Source organism: Triticum aestivum, chromosome 3A (genome assembly GCF_018294505.1).
Source record: "Triticum aestivum cultivar Chinese Spring chromosome 3A, IWGSC CS RefSeq v2.1, whole genome shotgun sequence".
NCBI lineage: Eukaryota > Viridiplantae > Streptophyta > Magnoliopsida > Poales > Poaceae > Triticum > Triticum aestivum.
The window spans coordinates 57,638,884-57,660,151 of record NC_057800.1 but is presented as its reverse complement, the minus strand read 5'-3'; the positions used below and the strand labels follow the sequence as shown (position 1 = coordinate 57,660,151).

The following is a 21,268-nucleotide window of genomic DNA, read 5'->3' as shown; positions in this document are numbered from 1 at the left end:
ATGGATTTGATTTTTACAGTTACATGCCTACGCCTTGGTGGAAGTTCTATCTACTGCTACTTCGGAGAAGATTAGGTTCCGGTGCTTGACAATTAGGTTGAACACAGACACATCTGTTTCTAGAATCTTGCACTCATGTTGTATGCAAAATAAACTATTGTACTCTACTAAACTGAATCTGTGCAATGGTTTTTTTTTGAACGAGCCTGTGCAATGGTTGTTGACTAGCAAAGTTTGTTTAAAGGCTTTCCATTTTATTTCCATCCTTTGAACCATAATTAAGAGATTTTGTGGAATTATTTGAGTTGATTCATCCTAGCTTATTGTTTATTGTCATATGACGAAGTACGAAATATGATAGTTCTACATTCTCTCCATGGAGAGACATGATGCAAGAGAGGACTTTACTAGAGATGGCGAGCATTACTATTTAACCGGCTGAGAAATTAACTAATTAAATTTTCTTTTTAGTGGAACTGGCCAGTTAGTATTTGATTGGATAACTTTGAATTAGCTACTATTTTTAAAATGGAGTGTCTTGTTGAAATAGAGGGTGTGTATCTGTTTGGGCTCTTGAGTCATGTTTATTGGGCTTGGGGGTTTGATATTTTTTCTTCCATTGCAACACACTGACATGTTTTCTATAATCTGTAATTTTCATAAAGCAAACACATGGGTTTTCTCTAGCTTGAGGTCTAATTTTCTACGAGCATAAGTTTTGTAGGTGTAACAAAACATACAAGATGCTCGCGTTGCACGGCACATCCTCACGTTTTCATATGTTTTCCCAGTAATGAAGCACTACTAGGAAAAAGCCTAGTAGTAGCGCGGGTTAAAAGCTAGTAGTAGCGCGGGTACCTGCGCTACTACTACGGTGCTATAGCTAACTAGTAGTAGTAGCGCGGTGCATCCCGCGCTACTAGTACGTGTGTTAGTAGTAGCGCGTGTCTGTGACCCGCGCTACTACTATTAATTTGAAAAACCAAAAAAAAATCTCGACCCCATGACGCGCGCACGTTGGCCGGGAGCAGGGAGATCTCGTCCATGACGCGTGCCTCGTGGAAGCCGTCGAGGGCGGCCGCGGAGGCCAGCCCGGCGTGGGCCAGGAGCTGGAGGACCTGCATCTTGGCATCGTGCGTGGGGAGCAACACCTCACGGCGGGCGTTGCCATTGAGGTCGGCGACGAGCGGCGGCAGAAGGCGGTCCATGTCTTCCGGAACGAGAAGTCGCCCTCGTGCTGCGGAGGAGGAGAGGGATGGGTCAGCTAGCGTTCCGGATCGAATCAGAGAGGGGGGGAGGAGGGCTGACCTAGAGCAAGAAGAAGACGGTGAAGGCGGCGAGGAGGAGGATGCCGTGGTCGCGCTTCCGCATCTTGGCGGTGGCGAGGAGCTCCGGCGACCGCCCACCGAAGGGATCTCAGAGAGGGAGGGGGCGAAGAAAGTAGAGTGTACCAGCGGCGGCCACCGCTGGAGTATGAGGGAGAGACGAGGAAAGTGAGAGAGGGGGAAAGTGAGGGAGAGAGGAGGGATTCGGCTGAGGATACGGGGATTTCACCTACCTCGTACTTAGTAGTAGCGAGGGGTGTAAAACCGCGTTACTACTATCAACTTAGTAGTAGCGCGGGTTTGTACCCCTCGCTACTACTATGGCATGTCCCGAGAGGGCACGGTAGAGACCGCTTAGTAGTAGCGCGGGTTAAAAACCCGCGCTACTAGTATCAAGTTAGTAGTAGCGAGGGTTAAAAACCCGCGCTACTAGTAAGTAGCAGTAGCGAGGGTTATAAACCCTCGCTACTAGTAAGCATCTGTCTATAAGCTTTTTCCTAGTAGTGAAGCATGGCTTTGAGCTAAAGACATAAATGTCAAATTTATCGATTGAATAATATGTACATTTGTATACTAATGTAATTTGAAGTATGTTAGTATAATTATTGTAGGTATTATATTCTCAGTGGTTTGATTTGAAGGTGCTATTTTTTCATCCCGTTGCAACGCATGGGCCTTTTTGCTAGTAGTCTATAACACATGTAAGAGCATCTCTAACACAACAACAATAGCGCGCGCGGAGCGTTTTCGCACGCTCGAGCGTGCACGGAAAATTTCGGCGCGACAAAGAATCGCGCGCGGGAAAACGGACCGGCGCGCGGCAGTTTTGGACGGGGCGCGCTCTATAAAACACGCGTGCCCGTGCCGTCACCGCACACTCGAGCGTAGCTGCCCTCTTCTCCCCCCTCCCCGCCGCCCTCTAGTTCCTCGCACCCGGCGCCCCACCGCGCCGCCTTCTCCGACGCTTTCTCCCCCACCGCCGGCATGCATCTGCGCCGCCGAAGCGCCTCCGGCTACCGCGGCGTCCGCGTCCGCCCTTCCGGCGCGTTCTATGCAGAGATCCGCTCCGGTGGCACGCTTCTCGTTCTCGGGACGTTCAAGACTGCACACGAGGCCGCCCGCGCGTACGACGCGGCGACGTGGCGCCTCTCAAGGCCTCGCGCACAGATGAACTTCCAGGACGTCTGGACATGCAAGCAGGTGCATGACCTCGCCCCTCCGCCGCGGCTAGTAACTGACGCCGACCTTCAGGAACACCATCGGCAGCAGCGCCGCCTCCTCATCGCCGAGGCGGACGAGCGAGCCATGGTGGAGTGGCGCCAGCGCCACCCGGAGGATGTCGCCAACGAGAGCACCTTCTGGGCGGAGAGGATGGCAAGGCGGCGCGCGGAACGGGCGGACATGCGTCGTCGAAAGGCACTGGCGATATCGCAGTGCGACAGACATCATTCTTCTCCGACAACGACGATCGGTGGGAAGACGTGTTTCTTGATATGTCAGACGACACAAGCGAGGAGGAGGAGGACGACGACTCAGAGTAGTCACTGTAGTTTCTAGTTTTATATTTGTATCGGACTAGTTTGTACTGTTTGGTTGAACTTTTCTATTTGTATCGTTGAATTTATCTATGTGGTTGAACTAGTTTGTGTTCTGCTTGCTCGCGTGCGCCCTTTTTTTGCAACGTCTGTTGGAGTGGGTCGCGCGCGCAATATTTTGCAGCCGCTGCTGAAGCCAGCGCCCTGCCGCGCGCAAAAAACCGCTATTTCTGCGCGCAAAAAACTGTTTTAGCACGCCGCTCGTTGCACGACTGTTAGAGATGCTCTAAGCATTGACGCCTGTAGAAGCCAAACAAGGTTTATACATTGCAGAATATTTAATTAACTCAACAAAGGCCAACTTAAACAATAAAGAAGCCCAAGAAAACCAAAAACAATTGCATCAAAATGGAGTTTTAAAAAAGCAAAACTATTTTTTGAGTGGTTTTTAAACGCAAAACTAGGAGGTGCCTGTTGCCGGGAATTCAGGACGAGAAGTCCGGGCCTTCGATGGACAAAAAACAGGGCGGCTATTTCCATAGGAATGCCCTACTATATGGCCCAACCAACGCAGCCGCAAAACCCTCGCTGAGTCGTCGCCCTGATCGCTCGTCAAATCTCTTCTTCGATCGCCGGCGGGCGGCACCATAGGCGACACTGTGAGCGACATACTCTGAATCCACCGTGCTATGCACGGACTACTTCTCCTGCCTTTTGCTTTTTAATGTAATCTGCGCCGGCTGGGTGCTGTTGGGTTTGGGTGCGAGAGGCTAGGTAGATCTACAAGGGTATTGATCAGTTCATGGCCTATATCATCATAATCGGATTTAGGTCATAACTGAATGCTGATCCATGTCTTGTAAGATACTCCAGAACCTTGTGATGCCATATCATCTGAACTCTTGGTGTTTATATTTTGTCATAAATATACAATTTGGTAAGAGGGATTCGCACATTATGTGATGCCAGTTGACATCACAAAGTATGTGTAGCGCCACCACCGAGCAGAGTGGTCCGCACATACATACATACATACATACATACATACATACATACATACATACATATACGTTTATTGCGCTGCTAGATCTGCCATATGTCATGATATTTGGTATTTGTTATCCGTTTAATTTTAATTCTCTGCTACATTGACATTGCTATATCATTTGAAGGATATAAAAACTTATATCTACCCCTAAAAAAGACTTATATCTGAAATGTACACAGTGGGGAAAAAACATGCATGGTTGGGCTTTGAGATATTTATAGGCTAACGTGAATGGAGGGTCGTTTCTAGAAGAAGAAAGCACTAACATTTGGTTTTCTGTTTGAATAAATCCTCCTAATTCCTTGGTCTTTCTACCAACAATCCTCCTCTGATCATTGGCTACTTTTTTCAGTGAATGTCCTCTGCTTCAACGACGTGTTTGCATCTCTTACTCTATTTGTGTTTGTCAGTTGTCCATAGATGGCAAAGTAATTATTGTATGTATATATATAGGGTAACGCTATTCTAAGCGTGAGTGTAGAATAGCTTATTCTACACCCTGTAGTAACGCTATGTACAAAATCTAGTAAAACGGTGTACAAAATGTAGTAATTCGGAAAATATTTTTTTATCATCTATGTTTGTAATTTACTACATTTTTATGAAAATTACTATATTTTACATAGTGGGTTACCATATTTTGTATGTACCGTTACTGGGGTGTAGAATAAGCTATTCTACACTCACGCTTAGTTTAGCATTACTCTATATATTTCTATATTTACAAATGGGCTAAAACATTTCCCCTATTGATATTCAAAACCGTTGGCTGAGTTGAATATCCAAAAATATATATCAACATCCACTATAGAGAAATGCATGCACTACCCCCACATTATGCATTTGTTGTTCATTGCGGTGTATGTATCCTAGAATTGATCAAGTGAACTGGATAAAATTGGATAGTAAAGATATACCCTGCATGAAGAAAGGGAGGGAGCATATTTATCACAAATATGAGCTACTAAAAGTTTCGTGTTGATTTAGTGTTTCATAGCTTGCGTTATTGTGCTAATTACCTTGTGGTTTACCCTTAAATTTGACTACTAATCTGAAGTTATTTTCCATATGGGGATCTCTTGGTAGTGGGTACAGTCTACAAAAAATTTGTGGTTGTTCCATCTTTTTAAAACAGCTGTTGGAAGATACTGATATGCATATTTCTGGCCAAGTGTTACCATTTCGTAAGAACTGAACTACAACAGTTGTAAAGCCTGAAAGTTTAGTTGACTTTATTTTACTCCTGGCAGGCAGCAGGAACCAGATAGTTGAGAAGAAACATAGGGAACTAATAAATAGCATGGCGACCACCAATGAGTTATCGATGAAGCTCCTGATCGACACCAAGTCTCAGAAGGTGTGCTTTGCCGAGGCCGGCAGCGACGTCGTGGAGTTCCTCTCCGGCCTCCTCTCCCTGCCGCTGGGCACCGTGACCACCCTGCTCACCAAAGAGCGCATGGTGGGCAGCATCGGCAACGTGGTCGGCAGCATGGAGAAGCTGGACGCAAACTACAAGAGCAAGGAGCTGCGCCTCAGCCCGGAAGTTGGCCCTGCCATGCTCTCCCGCCTGCAGCAGCTGCTGAGCGCGCAGCTCACCAACGGCGATGTCACACACCGTAACACTAGAAACTCGTACAATGAGCATAGCAGTGAATACGCGGCCGCGATGCTCGCCCCCGCCAGAGCCTACGGGAACGTGGCTCCCGCCGCAGCAGCCACGACCACGGTGCTGCCTGCGTCCACATACACGGTCCGGGACGACCTCTCGGTGACGCCGGCGTCTTTTTTCACGACGATCCCTATGCTGGGCATCACGCGGTTTGCACAGTGCGGCGTCAAGGACTTCAGCGTGATGCAGGAGAAGACAGTGAAGATCGGCAAGGAAGAGGTACTTCTACTTGGTGTAGTGCCTTAATTTCTTCCGAGCCTTTGAACTTTAGGTGGTGATTTTTCCCTGAACTGAACCGATAATTGATTTTAATGCGTTGGATTTTGAAATGTAGGCGCTGGGAATACTCGCTACTTCCCTCAAGTCGAAGACCGTCCTGACTGACGTCTTCCTGCCGAAGAAGAATGCTCGCTGCAAGAGAGAACCTCCTGAGGAAGTCATTCAGTTATGAACGAGTCCACAAACTTATTGATAGTGTTACGAGAGAAAGGAGATAGATTTCCATATGACTTTGTATTGTTATAGTAGTACTTGCTTGTTTAGCCGTGATGCTTCTTTGGTTTCTGTTGTGATTCTGCCAAAGTGCATATGAATTAATACAGGGACATTTCAATAATCCTAGTTACTACCTTTGCTTGGTGAGGAGCATTTTGTTAGAATTGCCAATTCACTCGAGATTTGAACTATGTTCCGACCATTTTAACTTTGTTTAATAATCCTAGTTACTACCTTTGCTTAATAAAGTTAGGGCAGGTTTTTCTCCGGGATTCCATTAATCAGTACAGAGCCATGAGGAGCAGAGGGATATAACAGAAAAGCAAGCTATCCTATTGCATGACCAATTTTGGAGCAAGACGTATCAACATATCTAGATACCACAGCCTTTTTTTTTCTTGAATTATTTGGATTGCTTACCACATGTGTCACGTTGTCTCTAGATACCATAGCCTTTGCGCTTCATACCCAAGTTGACAGGAAGCACGCTCGGGATCAGGGGTTTAAAAGAAAAACCGGTTGGTGAGTAGGAGCTGCTGATGTAGTTCTCTGAGTCCATTCTCCATTCTCTATAGGGAAAATGCATATGCTACTTCCATATGATCAGTGGCGAATCCAGAAAAAAAAATGAAGGCTGGGCTCAAAGTTAAGTTAACGGCTAGAAAACTAAATCTTATTTTGAAGGTAAATAGACATTACCTCCTAATCATGTTGTCCAAATAAGCTCAAAATTTTCAGATTACTACTAAAAACATTACCTTTTTTACTTTTTTCAAAATTATCATTATCAAAATTTGAACCAAAAATCTGGATCTGTAGCAAACTAGCCAATATCACCTAATTTATTATCAAAATAAGCTCAAACTTTACTAACTAGATTACTATTTGGGAACATGCAGTATTTGCTGGATTTTTTGAAAAATATTTTTTTGAACCAAAACTTGGGTCTGTCTAGCAAAATAGCAAATATCTACCAACCTTGTTGTCCAAATAGGCTGAAATTTTCCCAGATTCCTACTGCAAACATGTACTACTACATGTTTGCAGTAGTAATCCAGTATAAGTATGACATATTGAGCCACTCCTTCTCATCCATTCATAAACGGGCCTTGACTAATTGGGCCCTCTATTGGCTTATTGGCTTGGGCTTCTTTACTTATTCCCTTCATTCTTTAACTTGATATTTTATTTAGTACTATTCCTTTGACTTGTTGACCATGATGGCTTCCTTGGACTTTTTGTTAACCATGATGGCTCTCTTGGACTTCTGTTAACCGTCTTAGACTGGTGTTTATCAGCCATGTAGGACTAATGGGACCCACATATGCGATTAATTATTTCCCACAACAACTATTGTCTGTCCTCAGAATATCCAGGACCCGCCTTCAGTACTTCCCCCAATTCCCCAAGCAAGAGAATTGCAGAGTATACCTATTATCATTGAGTGCTTGTATAAGAACGTGCTAAGCTAACTTCCATGTTGACCCCATGTTCTTGATGAACTAATATTGGATGCACTCCTTGTCCATACATATGTGTCCATACATATGTACTCTAGCCACTGCCATCCAACAAGTAGACAATGCCGACAAGGGATCTTCCTCCTAAAAAAATCACATGGTCCAGATCTTCCTTCCGGAGTCCTAGGCGCTCCATCATGCACCCGGTGTCTTCCTTTCCCGAGGGACTAAAAGACAAACTTGTCGCGTGCCTCTGCCATAAAACCCTAATCAATCTACTATTTGGTGGAGAACATAAAACCTTACCACGACCACACCCCGGGTTTGTCAAGGTCAAGAAGCGGTTCGAGGACTACCCCTGAATCATGCTGAACGGAACCCTTGCAAGCCTAAAGGTATGTTTGGATTGTGTTCAAAAGTTACCCTACCAAAATTTTGGCCATGATGAAAACTTGGTATTTCTTTCGATCATGGCCAATTTTTTGGCATCCCAGTGCTCCTTGCCCCACTCTAGTTCAATTTTCCAAATCATGGGATAGCAAAAACTTGACCAAAATATTGGCAAGCCAAGGCTAAAACCAAACACATGGGAAATTGGTAGGAAAAGAAAATACTTAACACCGGTTAGACACCAACGAGAGAGCGAAATCCTAGTGAGAGGGGAAAATTGTGATCTTATGCTAGTCGTCTCCCGTCACACATGTTGGGTAAAAAACTCCCTGACCACCCACTCCAACTGCATACACACCATCTTGAACATCGGTTAGTACTCCGGCGTAGATCATGTATTAAGCCAATGCACACAACGGTATATAACATGCATAAAGAAGATATTTTGCCATTGAAATCAATATATCATCTCTACTTAGCCAAAGCGGTCATAATAAGACAAACGCTTTCACCCTTATTATAGTGCTAAACCTATTTGGTATCCCCGTCAAGCCCGTGACTATATATATTAGCGTGTTAAACCTATTTTTATCATATACTTCATGTGTCCTATAATATAAGAGTGTTTGTGACACTAGTGAGACAGAGGGAGTATCTAATTGCCAATGTGTCAGGTTTCATAAAAAAAAATTAGTGGGAATACTTGGAAGCAATGCATGCCAATTGTGCATGATTGCTAATTATCGGGAGGGACCGACAGCTAGCGGCGGCCCTGAATTGATTGAAATCAACTCGATAGGTCGTGATTGGAGGTTACTCCCTCCGTTTTGAAGATTTAGGTTTGTTCTAAGTAAAACTTCTTTAAATTTAATCAAGTTTATAGAAGTATACATCATCAAATGTATATAGTATAAAATTATAATTTACGAAGAATCTAATGAAATTAGTTTGATATAGTTGTAGATCTTGTTATATATTTTTCTATAAGACCTGGTCATACATAGAGAAGTTTTTTTTAAGGGCAAAGCAAAGCTTTATAAATTAACGGTGTACGGGCAAATCACCCGTAACACAAACAGCCACAGCGGGCGGTACATTCGAATCCCACTCGATACAGCTATTGAAGCTACACGAGCGACCGAGTTTTGCTAATTCATGAGCTATAGTATTCGCATTGCGACAACATGTGTTAATGGACTGGTTGGAGAACCACATCTTCAGCTGAAATTTGATGTCCTCGATGATGGCCACATGCGATGATGCGTCCGCCTTCGTGAAGTCTAGCGCTTCTTGGAGTAGTTTGGAGTCCGTCTCAAAGATCGCCCCTAGTGCACCCACATCAACAGCCATCGAGATTGCTTGGGACATGACAATCACTTCTGCAACAAACGGATCGGCGGTATGTTCTGTGCGACCAGCTCGCGCCAGTAACACTTCTCCCGTGTGACCCCGGATCACCACTCCCCACGTCATAAAATTCTCTCCTGGCGTGAAGGCACCGTCGAGGTTGATCTTCACTCTATCATGTGGCGGGGGCTGCCATTTGCAATCTGGAACGGGTTTTGTTTTCGTTGTAAACAGCTGCATATACTCCAAGGTGTTGCTCATGGCGCGCCTGATCAGATCGGCCACCTGGACAGGTAGTTCTCCCTCCCTGACTTTATTTCTATTATTCCACCAATGCCACCAGAAAGTGAGGATTTGCACTCGCGTGTTTTCATCTAGCCCCCATAGAAAGTCATGCATTGCATGTACGGACGTAAACTGCTCTAGCTCAGCTCTGAATCGTTCCAGTTGCATGGCTCTCCAAGCTTCCTTTATGGATTTGCACTTGACAAAAAAAATGAGCTCCATCCTCGTCCGCTCGACCACAAAATAGGCATTTTGTGGACTCCAGTTTAACTCCTCGCCGGGTCAGATTTGTGCGAAGTGCCAAGGACTCATGTTTGATTCTCCAAGTAAACATTTGGATTTTACGCGGGCATGACAGCTTCCAGATCCTCTTCCACGACTGTTCCGGGCTTCTCTCAAGGTTGCCAGCCGTCATGTCACTGCTCCCTGGTACCCCGCCCTGCTCTTCCCTCTCGATCTGAACCTGCAACTTGTACGCGCTCCGGACCGAGTGATTGCCTTTCTTGTCAAAGTGCCAATCCCTGAAGTCATCCACCCCCTCCTGTAACGGGATTTTGAGGATATGGCTAGCATCATCCGGCCAGAAGGTTACCTTTACCAGGTCCTCGTCCCCAAACCCTGTGAGAGGGTTGATAAGTTCATTGACCGAGGTTAACAGGCTATGTCCTCTTGCGTGATGATTCGTCGAGACCATGCCCGGGGTATCCAAGGGTCAGACCAGATGTTCACGTTGGTGCCGTCTCCGATCCTCCATATGTAGCCCTTTTTTTACCAATTCCAGGCCTTGGCACTGCTTCTAGGAGCTCACAGTGAGGGAAGTATCGGGCTTTGAGGATTCTGCCACACAAGCTATCCGGGTTTTGGAGTAGGCGCCAGCCTTGTCGTGAGAGCATAGCGAGATTGAAGTTGTGCATGTCCCGAAACCCTAAACCTCCCTCCGCTTTTGGTTTCGTCAAGGTGTCCCAACTGAGCCAATGCATTGTATTCTCCTTATCCTGATGACTCCACCAAAACCTCCCAATGAGTGTGTTTAGCTCTTGGCAAAAAGTCTTTGTGAGATCAAAGCACGACATGGGGAAGGTCGGAATCGCCTGTGCCACGGATTTCACCAGGGTTTCTTTACCACTCTTCGCTAGTAGCCTTTCTTACCAACCATGAACTCGCCCACATAGGCTCCTTTTGATGTATGCAAAAGTGCGTCGACGGGACCGCCCAACGTGGACAGGAAGCCCAAGATAGCGATCCTTCCAGTCCTCACTGGTAATCTGAACCTCAGCCTTGACTTGATCCTTCACGGCCACGTCAGTGTTGGGCGAAAACATGATAGCCGATTTTTCATGATTGATGCATTGACCCGAACAATTTTCATACAACTATAGTATCTCATGGAGAGCAGCGGCTTCTTCCTGCTTTGCCTTCAGAAAAATCACCGAGTCATCGGTGAACAAAAGATGTGAGACACTGGGAGCATTTTGGCAGATCTTGACGCCACTAATTCTCCCCTGCTCCTCAGCTTCATGCAATAACGCGGACAAACCTTCAGCACAAATAACAAAGAGGTAAGGGGAGAGTGGATCCCCCTACCTCAGCCCTCGTGTTGGCACAAATTGTTCAGTTAACACTCCATTCACTTTGATTTGGTATCAGACCGTTGTGACGCATTTCATGATGAGTTCTACCCACCGTCTATGAAAGCCAAGTTTGCATAGCATTGCCTCAAGGAAACTCCACTCCACACGATCATATGCCTTGCTCATGTCCGCTTTGATCGCAGCCACCCCTTCCTTCCCATTTTTCTTCTGCCTAAGAAAGTGAGAAGCTTCATATGCTATTAACACGTTATCTGTAATCAGCCTTCCGGGTATGAACACACTCTGGTTCTCTGAAATGATCTCTGGGAGCACCACCTTGAGCCTATTTGCCAACACTTTGGGCCGTACTATTGAGATTTCAGAAGCATATCAACGTGGGTCGTGGACCAGGCCGAGGGAAGCACATCAAACCAATATACGTGAAAGTGTTCCCCAAGGAAAAAACTCACCGATCGCCTTCTCCTCCACATCGTCTCGCCGCCGCAGCACCCCCACCCCACCCGTCCGACGATGCCACCGCCTGACGCGGCCACAGGCGCCCTCAGCACACGCGTCTGCGCCTTCAGGCTGCACCCCAATGTCGTCCGCAACTTCTTCGTGCACCACAACCGCGTCAAGGACAGTAGCTTCTTGTCGTCGGAGGATGTCTCGAGGATGTCTGGGTGCGTCATCGGGATGAAGAGCAGGCGGACGGTTGAAATCGTGGACAGCCTGGACCTCCTGCTCGACCCCGTCTCAGGAACCCTCTGCCGCGCCTTGCTGGAGAAGAAGGAGCACTGTAAGCTGATAGGTATTTTCAGGATACCCAATTACCCAGCCTCATCAGAATCCTCCCAAGGGTTTTGTTGGGTTTGATGAGGCTTGCTTGTTGGGTTGTAGTTCTGCAGACAAGAAGCGCTTTCCTGGCTCCGTCGTCCTAGGGTGGTACTCTTCTGGGACTCGGAGCGCCGCCATGCAGGACATCGACATCCAAATCCACAAGGCCGTGAGTATTTACTTGAACAACCATTTATTTGTTCAAGTGCTTAATCCGTGTACTAACGCAAAGTTTATTTGTAGCTCAGGCTACATGGAACCTCTTATCCTCAACCCTACAGCCTTGCTTTGAGATCCGTACTCTTCAACTAACTAACAATAACAAGATTTCTCTTTTTTGTTTCTCTAAAATGAAACAACTTATGAACTTCAAACTTTGCAGATCGAACAAACATTAGGACATTAATGTGTGAAAAAACTTTCAGATTTTTTGGTCTGATATAAATATACAAAATGAGATTTTGTTTGAATAAAAATATTATTTTAAGTATTTAAAATGCATGAAAAAATCTGAAAGTTTTTTTCCAGATTATAGTTAGAATGTATTGTTGTTCTGCAAAAATTGAAGTTTATATGTTGTGTCATTTGAGAGAAACAAAAAAGATAAATGCGCCTGCACGGATCACGATGCATAAATGGATGGCAAAGATAAGGGATACCATGTAGCCTGAGCTACAGAAAACCACACTAATGCACACTGTGCAATACCTTTTAATCGTTGACCCCCTGCATATATAGACTTCTAATACTATTTTTATCTAGTTGATGGATGCTAAGGGAAGAGCTTTTTATCTTCTATTAGATCCTGCAATCAAGCCCCCGCAGATGGATCTCCGTGTATGTATTTATGACTCTGGTGAGTGAAGTTTCGAACCATTGAATGTATTGCAATTGACTTCTTTTGATCCTTAGTCCGATCTACCCTGAATTTGTCATCCTATTAGCTTCAAGGATTTTATATGTGCTGCATTGACTGCTAGAGGTTTGATTATGGGTATACATCAGTTATGCATGCACAATGCAAGTAACTTTTGTGAATCGTTGTCTAGCACTCGACATCTTATTTGGATTGCTACTGTTTTTTTTATGACGAAAAACAGCGAGCGCTGATTTCATTTCATTAAGAGAAAGGCCAAGAAGGCCAGGGGTTACAAGTAAAAGTTAGAAGCTAAAATGTACAGTACGATGGGGTTAGTAGTGAGTAGTCTGCCTATGCTTCAATCAGGGGGAAACCACATTGCCCTCACCAAGCCTGCATTGGACTATTGACGTAGTTCGTCGTTGATCAGTAAGATGACGGTAGTTCATCTTATTGAATTGTTACTGTTATATTCTAAAAAAAAAGAAAATTGCTAATGTTTTAGAGCAACAAATGATATTTGTTTAGTCGCCTAAAGATGTACTCTTGAAATGACGATGTTTCCTACTTCATATATAAGCTAAATCCTCTTTCCACTTACTTTGTTATGATATATACTGCTTTTTCCTACAAATGTTCATTTATCTATTTGCTAAGTTCCTTCCCATATGCCATTATTTAGCCGCATTATGTTCTAGTATGATACACATAGCATAGCACTAAGTTCTTACCTCACAAGTGTTTTGCATTGTGCTAATGTTCTTATCTAGTTTTCTTTCGTGTATTTATGATGCTAATACTTTTTTTATCTTCTGTAACTTTCAAGTGTTGTGCGCTACCGATGGGAGTCCTCAGCTCAACCTTGTCAAATTTAACTGTACCATTGAGGTTGGTGTTCTCCTCAAGTGTTTGTTTAGTTATAGGTATTTGCTAATACAAGCATATTTGATTAAATATTTTAGAGCCAGAGAGGATATCTACAGACCGTGGCACTGGTTTCAAACGATGTTTCCTCGGTCCAAACCGGGCCCTTTGTGATGTGAATCTACTGCCTCTTGAAAAAAAGTAAGTGCATACTTTCTTTCCTTCCTCTGAGATATGGCTTGAACTGCATTATACATAATGTGATATTGGCAAATGGTTGCTACATCCCTAAATATGCCACCATCTTTATGCCCGAAAATGGAAGAATAGTGATGATTAACCCTCCTAATCTCATGATAGTGAGAGGGCGGCGGGAAGCTATTATGATTCTTTGGTCGTTGGCAATTTCATTGAATTGCTTTGGTCTTACTTGCACTTGCAGAGACGGTGCACCTCCTAAGCATCATTCATTTAGGATGATGCTGCTTGAAACTCCGTCAGGTTTTGCCATGTTCAGTGTTTCAGCGCGATTTCTTCAGTACCCTGAGGTACCGCACTGTCCTCCAGGCTCCGGCCTGGTGTGATTTATAATCCATTTTCCTTCCCTTAAATATGAGCCCTACACCTTATCCCTCATAGATTTTTTCTTTTGTTTTTACAGGAGATATGGGCACTAGTAGAAAAAGGGTCAAACGTGAAGCACATTAGTGCTGGTTTGAATTTGATCCGGCACTAATGGTATCATTAGTGCCGGTTCGAACGACTATGCATTAATGCCGGTTCGTGCTGAACCTTTAGTACCGGTTCGTGCCATGAACCTATACTAAAGGAGTGATGGCAGGCTGGCGTCAGGCTGGGGCCCCACGATCACCTTTAGTACCGGTTCATGTCACAAACCGGTATTAAAGGGCTAACCTTTAGTACCGGTTTGTGCCACGAACCGGCACTATAGGACAATTTTCAAACTCTACCCCCCCCCCCCCCCCCGTGTGTCGCCATTTCAGTTCTGAAAAAATCAAAAGAAAATGATAAAAAATTCAAAAAATAAAATCCTTCGAGAGGTAGTTATATTACTACATCTACTAGTTAGGAAATTTTGAAAACTTAAATTTGGACATGTTTTGCAAAAAATGTAGGGAAAATATAAAACAGCTATAACTTTTGCATACAATGTCGGAAAAAAACGTATAATATATCAAAAAATTCAGCACGAAAATCTGCATCCGATGGAGACTGCCTACGGCCTGTTTGCAATTTTTCAATATCCTCAAATTTCAAAAGGAAAAAAAGATATGGTCAAATTTCAGTTTTTTTAATTTTTTTTGTTAAATCTGGTCAAACTACTTATTCAAGAAGTATTAATGTTACTACATAATTATTCAAGAATATTAGTGTTACTAAATAATTATTTCAATTTTTGAATTTTGGTCAAATCTGGTCAAACTATGGTCAAACTATGGTCAAACTGTGGTCAAACTATGGTCAAATTTATTCAAGAAATATTAGTGTTACTAAATAATTACTGTTTTTTAGAATAATAGTTTCAAACTCAAACAGTGAAATGTGTGACTTCATGCTCAAGCTAAACTCCTGAGGGTTAATAGGATTGGCATCTTACTATTGTCAGGAAAACAACAAGTGCAGTCTTGGAAACGAAGGAGAATAGAACCCGAAAGTTAAGTGTGCTCGGGCTGGAGTAGTGAGAGGGATGGGTGACCGGTCGGGACGTTAGATGATTTGGAATGAGTGATCCACACTTGAGCAGTTAAGAGAGGTGATTAGAGACTAAATCACCAAATAATTCAGAAAAATTAAAAATCGAAAAAAAATAATCAATTTTTTTTCCAAAAAATTCAAAAAAAACCTTTAGTACCAACCGGTACTAAAGGTCCCCCATACCAGGGCGCGAGCTCACGCCACGTGGTGGCACTTTAGCGCCGGTTCGTGCCGAACCGGTACTAAAGGGAGGGCCTTTAGTGCCCACCAATTAGTGCCGGTTATGGAACCGGCACTAAAGGCCCTTACGAACCGGTCTTAAAGCTCCGTTTTCTACTAGTGGGGCATCGTTTACTCGTCTAAGTGATGCACACGATGTACAGTATAGCTCCTGAATTTACTTCTTTCAGTGCTAAATTGTTTTTTTAGTTCTCAATCTCTTAACTTTTAGGTTGTTTATTCTAGTTTTTGGACTATTGTTGGGCATTTCCTGTTTTGTGCTCTTTTAGAGTACATGTTGCCGTCTACAAGCCTTTAACATTTTGATGGGTTGACCACCTGAAATTACTTATTTCAATGCATATTTGTTCATTTATGTTCTCGGTATCATACATTTTAGTTCATCTGAAATTTAGGTAGTTTATTCTAGTTTTTGGACAGTGTTGGGCCTTTATTATTTTGTGCTCTTTTACAGTTTTACTGTACATATGTTGCGTTCCAATCCTTTAATAGATGTGTTCCACACCATCCTATTTGCAGGCTATCTCCACCCTTGGTTTCATTAAGGTTGATAACAAATCTATTGCCTGGGATAGTGTTGTTGGTCCCGGTAAGGATCTGGAAAATCTCATCCCAAAATTCAATTTTATACAACCGTTGATCGTTCCGGACGCACAACTTAAGTATGTTTTTGAGAACAAACTTGTGAGTTAATGTTTACCCTAATCTACTCTATTGTTGTATTTCCTTAATTCTTTTATTTTAGTGTACACTAGTAGAAAACAGGGCTTTGGTCACGGGGCAATATTCACATTAGTCCCGGTTCAATCATGAACCGGGACTAATATGAGCATTGGTCCCGTTTCGTGCGGCTAAGGCTTTAGTCCCGGTTCACCTGAGCCCTTTAGTCTCGATTTGAGACACGAACCGAGACTAAAGGGTGCGATGCCCTTTAGTCCCGGTTTGTGTCTCAAACCAGGACTAAAGATTAGACCTTTAGTCCCGGTTTGAGACACGAACCGGGACTAAAGGGTGCGATGCCCTTTAGTCCCGGTTTGTGTCTCAAACCGGGACTAAAGGTCCCATTTTCAAACTCTACCCCCCTGTGGATCGCCTTTTTTGTTTTGAAAAAATCAAAAGAAAATGATAAAAACTTCAAAAAATAAAATCCTTCGAGAGGTAGTTATATTACTACATCTACTAGTTAGGAAAATTTAAAAACTTAAATTTGGACATGTTTTGCAAAAAATGTAGGGAAAATGTAAAACGGCTATAACTTTTGCATACGATGTCGGAAAAAACATATAATATATCAAAATGTCCGGAACGAAAATCCGCATCCGATGGAGACCGCCTACGGCCTGTTTGCAAATTTTTAGAATCCTCAAATTCTAAAAGGAAAAAAAATTATGCTCAAATTTCAGTTTTTTTTGGAATTTTTGTTAAATCTGGTCAAACTACTTATTCAAGAAGTATTAGTGTTACTAAATAATTATTCAAGAATATTAGTGTTACTAAATAATTATTTCGGTTTTTTTGAATTTTGGTCAACTATGGTCAAACTGTGGTCAAACTACTTATTCAAGAAATATTAGTGTTACTAAATAATTATTGATTTTTAGAACAATAGTTTCAAACTCAAACAGTGAAATGTGTGACTTCATGCTCAAACTAAATTCCTGAGGGTTAATAGGATTGACATCTTAATATTGTCAGGAAACAATAAGTGCAGACTTGGAAACGAGGGAGAATAGAACCCGGAAGTTAAGCGTGCTCAGGCTGGAGTAGTGAGAGGATGGGTGACCGTTCGGGAAGTTAGATGATTTGGAATTATGAGGGGTGATTAGAGATTAAAGGTTAAATTGAGCAGTGATGAGGCGTGATTAGAGATTAGAGGTTAAAATAATTCAGAAATTTAAAATTAAAAAAAAATTCAAAAAAAATCATAAAATTTCCTTTAGTACCGGTTGGTGTTACCAATCGGGACTAAAGGTGGACCTCCAGGCAGCGGCCACGTGGAGGGCCTTTACTCCCGGTTCCAGTTAGAACCGAGACTAAAGGGGGAGGCTTTAGTACCGACCCTTTAGTCCCGGTTCCAGAACCGGGACTAAAGACCCTTATGAACCGGGACTAAAGGCCCTTTTTCTACTAATGGTAGTGATTAATATTTACCTTATTATATTATATTGTTATATTTGTTTCTTCTTCAGAAACTCATTTGTTGGCTTGATGCACGCATTGTTCGTGAGATGACGTGGAGACTAAAGTATGTCCTGGGTGAATTTGTACCTGAAGAAAAGGACAATCTAACTAATGAATATCATCTTCCGCTGAGCAAGGAATTGGAGAAGAAGGTAAAAGCATGTGGATTCAGTGTCTCACCACGAACGGTAAGTTTTCTCCCCTTGCTACTATACATACTGCTATGGGAAAATAGTGGCTACACCCAAGTCCGGTGCACCTCATGATGAACTGTAAAAAAAAACTGAAACTTCGTGGCATTGATTATGAGCAAATGTTTTAGGTGCTTGCAAAGCTTGATGGCCAAATAACATCAAATGCTCTCCATACAAACAAAATACAAAATCTGGTCAAACAATGCACATGTGTTTGAGCACATTTTGTTTTGTTTTGTATAGATCTCTTCGGATGTCACTTGGCCACCAAATTTTGCAAGCACCTAAAACATTTGGTCATAATCGAAGTTGCAATTTTTTAGAGTGATTTTTCAATATGTCAGGTAGATGCACCTCCGCTACACCTACAATCGGAAACATAGCAAAACAAATCAAAAAATAAATCTGAAAATTTGTAGTTTCGATTTTGGCCAAATGTTTTAGGTGCTTGCAAAATATGGCGGCCAAATAACATCCGAGGAACTCTGTACAAAAGAAAATTATGCTCAAACATATGTGCACTGTTTGAAAAGAATTTATATTTCATTTGTACAGAGATCATTTGATGTTATTTGAGCACCAAACATTGCAAGCACCTAAAACATTTGTTCATAGTCAATGCTACGAAGATTCAGATTTTTGTTTAATATTTGTTTTGATTTTATTACTATTCATCATGTGGGTCCATCGAACTTGGGTGTAGCCACTACTTACTGTCGATCGTGGGTGTAGCGGGGGTGCATCTACCTGGGGTATAGAAAAACCACTCTCGACTGCTATTGTGTGTTGCATTGCTGTATCTATAACTGTAATTAAAGGTTTAGATAAGCAAACACAAAGTTAGAGACTGTAGATTACACCTATAGATAGTGAATGAACTAAACTAAGAAATAAACATGAGGGTAATAAAATACTAGTCCTTTTAAAGTGACAACGATCCACAGTTATTACCTTCCTTAAGCGAATCAACTTCTGAAAACTTTAGTAGGGTTTTCATGTACCCCTGTAACAACTTCACACACAAGATCCATTAATAGAACTTCACAGACAAGATCACGAGTTCACCACGTAACATAAGCCCCTTGCCTTCGAAGGAACAAATTATCCATAAGACTGACGTTCTTTTCTACCCCCACACACATACTGCATGCAGTAAAGTTAATCTATGTGTTGTTCTCGTGTTTCATTGTTACTGAGCCCACTTACAAACTGCAGTGATTTAGGGGTGTTTCACTGTTATGCATCACTTTGGTTATTGAAAGCATGATAATAACCGACACACGCCTAAAAGAAATTAACCATTATTTGTGACGTTCCTTTCAATTCCTAGAGAGTCCGTTTCTGTGCATACATTAGTGGAGGTAATGGCATTAAGCATGAACAAAAAATCCGACTAACCTCCCAGCCTGGTAATACACGCATTTGCGAATTTTTTGGTTAATTCATTTCAAAAGCAACTAATATATCATGTTCAGATATGAATTAATTATCATGACCCTTAATATATTTTAATTGCATTGATAATTAATGTCACTTGGGAGTTCATGGCGATGTTGTCAACCTCCTTAATTCATTTTGATTGCATTGATATTAATGTAACTTGGGAGTTTATTATTTAAAAAAAAGTTGTCGTTGCACAAGATATATGAGAACCAAGCTGAAATGTGCAAAGAAGGTTGATCCTTGGTTTCTGCACTATGTCTACTACTCTACGTTGATGTTAATTTGTATCGGTGCATATAGCTTGCTCATAAATTTTCTACATTTGTTACATATTTTTTGTTGACCTTGCAAAAGCATATTTACTGATTGATGATTATTTGTAACATATATGTAGGAAGGATGTCAATACTCTTTTTTAGTCTCGGAAGGTTTCCTAGAAAAACAATCCACATTTTTTATTACAAATTGTCTAATCAAGCTATCTATGTGAAATTTAAGGGTTGATGTTTTTAATAGGTTAGCATCACATGTCTTAACCTGCGGTGCTTATATCTCCTTTTATCTTATCGATTTCAGATTGACAGAGAGTTTATAACCACTATTGGTTACATGTACATACTAGAATTAACTTCAGATAGTCTCTTTGTGTTCTTGCACCATAAATTTAATGACTGCTTTTATGGGCGTCACATGTCTGACCTCGAGTTTGCAAAAGCTATTGCAGACCGTCTCCATTTCTCCGAGGTTAGTGGAGTTGCTGCAAACGATAATTCAAGTGATAATTAAGTGGTTATTGACGAACAAGACATGTTTTCTTTGTTTGGCACAGGAAATTATACCAAACTATGGCGAGTATAGCAAACAAGATATACTGAGATTCACCGAAATTTTTTTGGCAGCTCCTGATTTGAAAAATGATGCTATGTCACATCTCAAGCTAATGGAGGCAGCAGCTAGTGAAGATCCTTTGGCGGTTCCTGACAAGAAAAATTCATGTCTCAGAAAAGAGGAAGATGATAGACCCAAGGTTTGTGCTTGATGTGCTTCCCCCTGTTACATTTTTTTTCTCCTAATGATACCTGACACAAACACCATCTATGCAGAAGCCAGGGACAAGGAAGAGGAGAGCAGCTGAAAGTGCGTTCAAGATGCATGCTTCCAATAAGAAGGCAAAGGTCGCAACACCGCCGAGCCAGAAGACAGGTGTGAAATGCCAAGTTTGTGGCGTCTCCATCGTAATCTACGCGGCTTTGGTGTTTGATTATATGCGTTTCTTGCAGGTGACAACAAGGGGGCTGTCCATGTGGCGACCTTGCACCCGGCAAAGAAGATGGGCAAGACCCTTGCAAGTAGGGCTGGACAGAAAGCTTGGGGCTCAAGGCTTTCGAGGCACAGCTGGGTTTGGCTCGGGCTCGGCCCGGCTCGAAGGTCCAACAAGCCAAGCGCAAGCCTCTGACCAAGCTCGTGAGGCTTGACAAGCTGGCTAGTTGAAGCTCACAAGCTGGATTGAGGGTCGACGCACACAAAAAATGGCACAAACTTTGCTAAAAACTAGCAATACACGCCCATATATAGGACAATACAGGAATTTATTGATCAACAATTCACATATTTAAAAGAAAAATTAGTTCAATATGGTAACGTTCATACATGCGCTTGTCCATCAAATTTTCTCAAGTCTCTCTCAACAAGGACAATTCAAGAAAAAGATCATCACTATATTATCTTGTTCTCATTGTCGTTCATATTATATTTTTCACCCATTTCTTGTATTGGGTCAGTAGATCACACAACACCTGGTGGTTTGCC

At 42.6% G+C, this 21,268-nt stretch overlaps 2 protein-coding genes across 2 annotated transcripts; both read left to right on the top strand.

Moving 5' to 3' along the window:
- Positions 1-3,398: 3,398 nt before the first annotated feature.
- Positions 3,399-6,193, top strand: LOC123057872 (uncharacterized). The gene is made up of 3 exons (XM_044480747.1): positions 3,399-3,519; positions 5,159-5,796; positions 5,912-6,193. The coding sequence occupies exons 2-3, from the start codon at positions 5,209-5,211 to the stop codon at positions 6,026-6,028; spliced, it is 705 nt and encodes a 234-aa protein (XP_044336682.1). The 5' UTR covers positions 3,399-3,519; positions 5,159-5,208; the 3' UTR covers positions 6,029-6,193.
- A 5,463-nt stretch (positions 6,194-11,656) lies between these two features.
- Positions 11,657-20,915, top strand: LOC123056774 (uncharacterized). Its single transcript, XM_044480049.1, has 12 exons — positions 11,657-11,924; positions 12,034-12,131; positions 12,725-12,818; positions 13,648-13,744; positions 14,128-14,233; positions 15,853-15,911; positions 16,157-16,325; positions 17,831-18,010; positions 20,036-20,203; positions 20,289-20,486; positions 20,563-20,662; positions 20,740-20,915. The coding sequence occupies exons 1-12, from the start codon at positions 11,657-11,659 to the stop codon at positions 20,913-20,915; spliced, it is 1,713 nt and encodes a 570-aa protein (XP_044335984.1).
- The last annotated feature ends 353 nt before the right edge of the window (positions 20,916-21,268 follow it).

Bases quoted from the DNA above. Each gene is read 5' to 3' on its own strand.
- LOC123057872 (XM_044480747.1), top strand. From the start codon at position 5,209: ATGGCGACCACCAATGAGTTATCGATGAAGCTCCTGATCGACACCAAG. The intron at 5,797-5,911 runs GTACTTCTACTT...TTTGAAATGTAG, and splicing joins TGAAGATCGGCAAGGAAGAG to GCGCTGGGAATACTCGCTAC.
- LOC123056774 (XM_044480049.1), top strand. From the start codon at position 11,657: ATGCCACCGCCTGACGCGGCCACAGGCGCCCTCAGCACACGCGTCTGC. The intron at 11,925-12,033 runs GTAAGCTGATAG...GTAGTTCTGCAG, and splicing joins GCTGGAGAAGAAGGAGCACT to ACAAGAAGCGCTTTCCTGGC. The intron at 16,326-17,830 runs GTGAGTTAATGT...TTTCTTCTTCAG, and splicing joins ATGTTTTTGAGAACAAACTT to AAACTCATTTGTTGGCTTGA.